This window comes from Salvelinus sp. IW2-2015, unplaced genomic scaffold (assembly GCF_002910315.2).
Source record: "Salvelinus sp. IW2-2015 unplaced genomic scaffold, ASM291031v2 Un_scaffold629, whole genome shotgun sequence".
NCBI lineage: Eukaryota > Metazoa > Chordata > Actinopteri > Salmoniformes > Salmonidae > Salvelinus > Salvelinus sp. IW2-2015.
The window spans coordinates 393,757-398,589 of record NW_019942585.1 but is presented as its reverse complement, the minus strand read 5'-3'; the positions used below and the strand labels follow the sequence as shown (position 1 = coordinate 398,589).

The following is a 4,833-nucleotide window of genomic DNA, read 5'->3' as shown; positions in this document are numbered from 1 at the left end:
CCTGATGGCAGTCTGCAAAGTACCACTTCATCATGAAGGAGGTGGGTCCATATGGTTCTGATGGCAGGCTGAGATGCAAGGTACCGCTTACCATGAAGGAGGTGGGTCCATATGGTCCTGATGGCAGGCTGAGATGCAAGGTACGCTTCATCATGAAGGAGGTTAGTCCATATGGTCCTGATGGCAGTCTGAGATGCAAGGTATGCTTCACCATGAAGGAGGTGGGTCCATATGGTTTCTGATGGCAGGCTGAGATGCAAGGTACCACTTCACCATGAAGGAGGTGGGTCCATATGGTCCTGATGGCAGCTGAGATGCAAAGTACCACTTCACCATGAAGGAGGTGGGTCCATATGGTCCTGATGGCAGTCTGCAAGGTACCACTTCACCATGAAGGAGGTGGGTTCATATGGTCCTGATGGCAGTCTGCAAAGTACACTTCACCATGAAGGAGGTGGGTCCTATGGTCGATGCAGGAGCTGAGATGCAAGGTACCACTTCACCATGAAGGAGGTGGGTCCATAGGTCCTGATGGCAGTCTGCAAAGTACCACTTCACCATGAAGGAGGTGGGTCCATATGGTCCTGATGGCAGTCTGAGATGCAAGGTACGCACTTCACCATGATCGACCTGGGTTCATATGGTCGGGAGAGAGATGCGGAAATCTGCTCATGAAGCAAGCTGGGCTCCCAACCCATTTCAGGCCAGCTGTCGCTACCAAGGCCAGGGTGCTTGCCGGGGAACCAAACACCGAGACCATATGTCTTCATGGGAAACGAGGCATTCCCTCTGAGGGTAAACTTGATGCGACCGTCTCCAGGTGAAATACACCAAATACATGTGACTATACAAATGAAATGATAGGCCTATGTCCAAAGCATAGGCGACACAGTTGTTACAGTACACATTTAATAGCCTCCATGTTCCTGTTCAATACTAATGGAAACACATGTTTTATTTAATGGTTCTTCTGGCCTTGATGACGCCAAGATCATCAACGACAGCCACTCAAGAGCCAGAACAATTTCCGAGAACTGCTTTGGGATCCTTGCTGCAAGATGGAGGATCCTGGGATGAGCCCTTGAGATTGCCCCAGAGAAAGCTGAGAAGGCCTGCGTGGCCCTCCACAACTACCTCTGCACCATAGACACTGACAACACAGAGTCATCAACACAATACAGCCACCCCACGTTTCTTGACCACTCCCCACCCACTGGGAACTTGTGTCCAGGATACTGTAGACAGGTGGTACAAGGAGACACCAGCTTCCTGGATGTCGGTAGACATGGGAACCAGAGTTGCTATAGATGTGCACAATAACATCAAGGCCTCCTTCCTCACACCAGCTGGTCGAGTGTCTTTCTAGGATGCTGAGATCACTCGTAGCACTCTACATTAACATACATCTTGAATAACGTTCCAACCGGAGAATTAGATTGACTTCAGAAGAGKGGTGGAACGGAGGTCCTCCTCATGTGAAGGCGCATGTGAAAGCATGGTCAGCTCGTGGCAGACCTGACTAATTCCTGTCTCCTTCGGCCCCCCTTCACATTAGAGTCATCAGACAAAGTTCTATTGACTGTTGACATCTAGTGGAAGCCGAGGAAGTGAAAACTCATCAATATCTCGCTGTAATTTCAATGAGAGCTTGGTTGAAAATCTGCCACCTCAGAAACAATTCAAACAGGAAGTGGAACTTCTCAGGTTTTTGCCTGCCATATGAGTTCTGTTATACTCACAGACATAATTCAAACAGTTTTAGAAACTTCAGAGTGTTTTATATCCAATACGAATAGTAATATGCATATATTAGCAACTGGGYCTGAGGAGTAGGCAGTTTACTATGGGAACCTCTGTGCACCTTTCATCCAAGCTACTCAATACTGCCCCTGCAGCCATAAGAAGTTAAATGTTCAAATGTTTGAGTGTGGTTTGGAAAACATGTGCTCACATACTGAACCAGTCAAATGTTTGGACACACCTATTACTACATGATTCCATATGTGTTATTTCATTGCTTGATGGTTTTTGCACTTGAAGAAACTTTCAAAGTTCTTGAAATTTGTATTTGTTGAACACTTTTTTTGGTTACTACATGATTCCATATGTGTTATTTCATAGTTTTGATGTCTTCACTATTATTCTACAATGTAGAAAATAGTAAAATAAAATAAAAACGTTGAATGAGTAGGTGAGTCCAAACTTTTGACTGCTACTGTAAGTATTCAGACCCTTTACTCAGTACTTTATTGAAGTACCTTTGGCAGCGATTACAGCCTCAAGTCTTCTTGGGTCCCAATGCTACAAGCTTGTCACAACTGTATTTGGGGAGTTTCTGCCTTTCTTCTCTGCAGATCCTCTCAAGCTCTGTCAGGTTGGAAGGGGAGCGTTGCTGCACAGCTATTTTCAGGTCTCTCCAGAGATGTTCGATTGGGTTCAAGTCCGGGCTCTGGCTGGGCCACTCAAGGACATTCAGAGACTCGTCCCGAATCCACTCCTGTGTTGTCTTGGCTGTGTGCTTAGGGTTGTTGTCCTGTTGGAAGGTGAACCTTCATCCCAGTCTGAGGTCCTGAGTGCTCTGGAGCAGGTTTTCATCAAGGATCTCTCTGTACTTTGCTCTGTTCATCTTTCCCTCGATCCTGACTAGTCTCCCAGTCCCTGCCGCTGGAAACATCCCCCAGCATGATGCTGCCACCACCACGCTTCACCGTAGGGATGGTGCCAGGTTTCCTCCAGACGTGATGCTTGGCATTCAGGCCAAGAGTTCAATCTTGGTCTGAGAGTCTTTAGGTGCCTTTTACCAAACTCCAAGCTGGCTGTCATGTGCCTTTTACTGAGGAGTGGCTTCCGTCTGGCCACTCTACCATAAAAGCCTGATTGGTGGAGTGCTGCAGAGATGGTTGTCCTTCTGGAAGGTTATCCCATCTCCATAGAGGAACTCTGGAGCTCTGTCAGAGTGACCATTGGGTTCTTGTCTCCTCCCTGACCAAGGCCCTTCAACTCCGATTGATCTTGGCCAGCTCTAGGAAGAGTCTTGGTGGTTCCAAATTCTTCCATTTAAGAATGATGGAGGCCACTGTGTTCTTGGGAACGTTCAATGCTGCAGAAATGTTTTTGTATCCTTCCCAGATCTGTGCCTCGACACAATCCTGTCTCAGAGCTCTTCGGACAATTCCTTCAACGTCATTGCTTGGTTTTTGCTCTGACATGCACTGTCAACTGTGGACCTTATATAGACAAGTGTGTTCCTTTCCAAATCACGTCCAATTAATGAATTTACACAGGTGGACTCCAATCAAGTTGTAGAAACATTTAAAGGATACCCAATGGAAACAGGATGCACCTGAGCTCAGTTTTGAGTCTCTTAACAAAGGGTTTGAATACTTATGTAATAAGTATTTCTGTTTTTATTTTTAATACATTTGCAAACATTTCTAAAAAAACTGCTTTCGATTTGAAATGATGGGGTATTGTGTGTAGATTGATGAGGAATTTTATTTATTTAATCCGTTTTAGAACAAGGCTGTAACGTAACAAAATGTGGGAAAAGGGAAAGGATCTGAATAACTTTCAGAATTCACTGTAATATACTAGACAGTAGTCATAATAACCACTACTAAGGTTGTTATCAGTTTGCTTCACACAGAGCTGTACACAGAATAAGGGTCAACCAGTGTTACCACATGCCCTTTTGCCCTACTATGAGAAGGTGCCCTCACACAGAGCTGTACACAGAATAAGGGTCAACCATGTTACCACCTGCCCCCCCCCCCCCCCCCCCCCCCCACCAAAAAAAGGTCTGTGCATTGCCTTGAGAACAGCTGGTCTCCTTCCATCCCTCGTCGTCTTATTCCCTACATAGCACCTTCTCCCGTGCCGACATCTGAAAACCACATGAAGCCAACGTCGACCACGATTTGATCACGGAAGACACGTTTGCAGATCTTATTTCACAAAGATGGTTGCCACTCCCACCTACCGGGTGATATAATATGCAGGCATGTGGACTACACCATTGTACTGAGAGTAGGTGAGCTAGTGAAGTTTAGATGGTTGAACAGTATCCTACAAGCTAATCTTTTAACCCTCTCTCTCCTCCACTCTCTCTCTCACACAAACTCTCTTTTCTCTCGCTCTACCACAGCTGTACATCCTGTTGGATTCCATCTCCTTCCATTACACATTGTCGGTGCATCACCTCGGGGCCATTCTTCCACTCTGGGGGCCTCTTGTTTTTTTTTTATTCCACATGCAGCCTGCCTAAGTGCATTCTACAAAGGATTTGCCCTTTTTCTGGGAATCAGATTCCATGTTTTATAAATCAGAGTTATCATCTTTTTAGGATAAACAGTAGCTTTCATCTGAAAAGCATCTGACTTTACAGTTGTCTTCTCTCATTAATGGAATGTGTGTTGTGAGCTAAAGAGAGTGAGAAGAGAGAGAGGAGAGAGAGAGAGAGAGAGAGAGAGAGAGAGAGAGAAGAGAGAAAGAAGAGAGAGAGAGAGAGAGAGACACAAGAGAGAGAGACAGAGACATAGAGAAAGAGAGACAGCAGAGAGAGACAGAGAGAGCGGAGAGACACACTCAGAGAGAGAGAGAGACAGAGAAAGAGAGACAGAGAAGACAGAGAGAGAGAGACACACAAGAGAGAGACACACAGAGAGAGGAGAGAGAGAGAAGAGACAGAGAGAGAGAGAGAGAGAGAGAGAGAGAGAGAGAGAGAGAGAGAGAGAGAGAGAGAGAGAGAGAGAGAGAGAGAGAGAGAGAGAGAGAGAGAGAGAGAGAGGGATAAGTGAGAGAGAGAGAGAGAGGAAAGATGACAAGAGAGAGAGA

General features: G+C 45.9%; 1 protein-coding gene across 1 annotated transcript in view; it reads left to right on the top strand.

Annotated features, from left to right (window-relative positions):
• Positions 1-418: 418 nt before the first annotated feature.
• LOC139023964 (uncharacterized) overlaps positions 419-4,833 on the top strand; it is a 6,631-nt gene continuing 2,216 nt past the window's right edge. The window contains exon 1 of the mRNA XM_070438234.1: positions 419-491. Within this exon, the coding sequence (XP_070294335.1) occupies positions 419-491 (73 nt within the window). The remainder of the gene's footprint in view (positions 492-4,833) is intronic.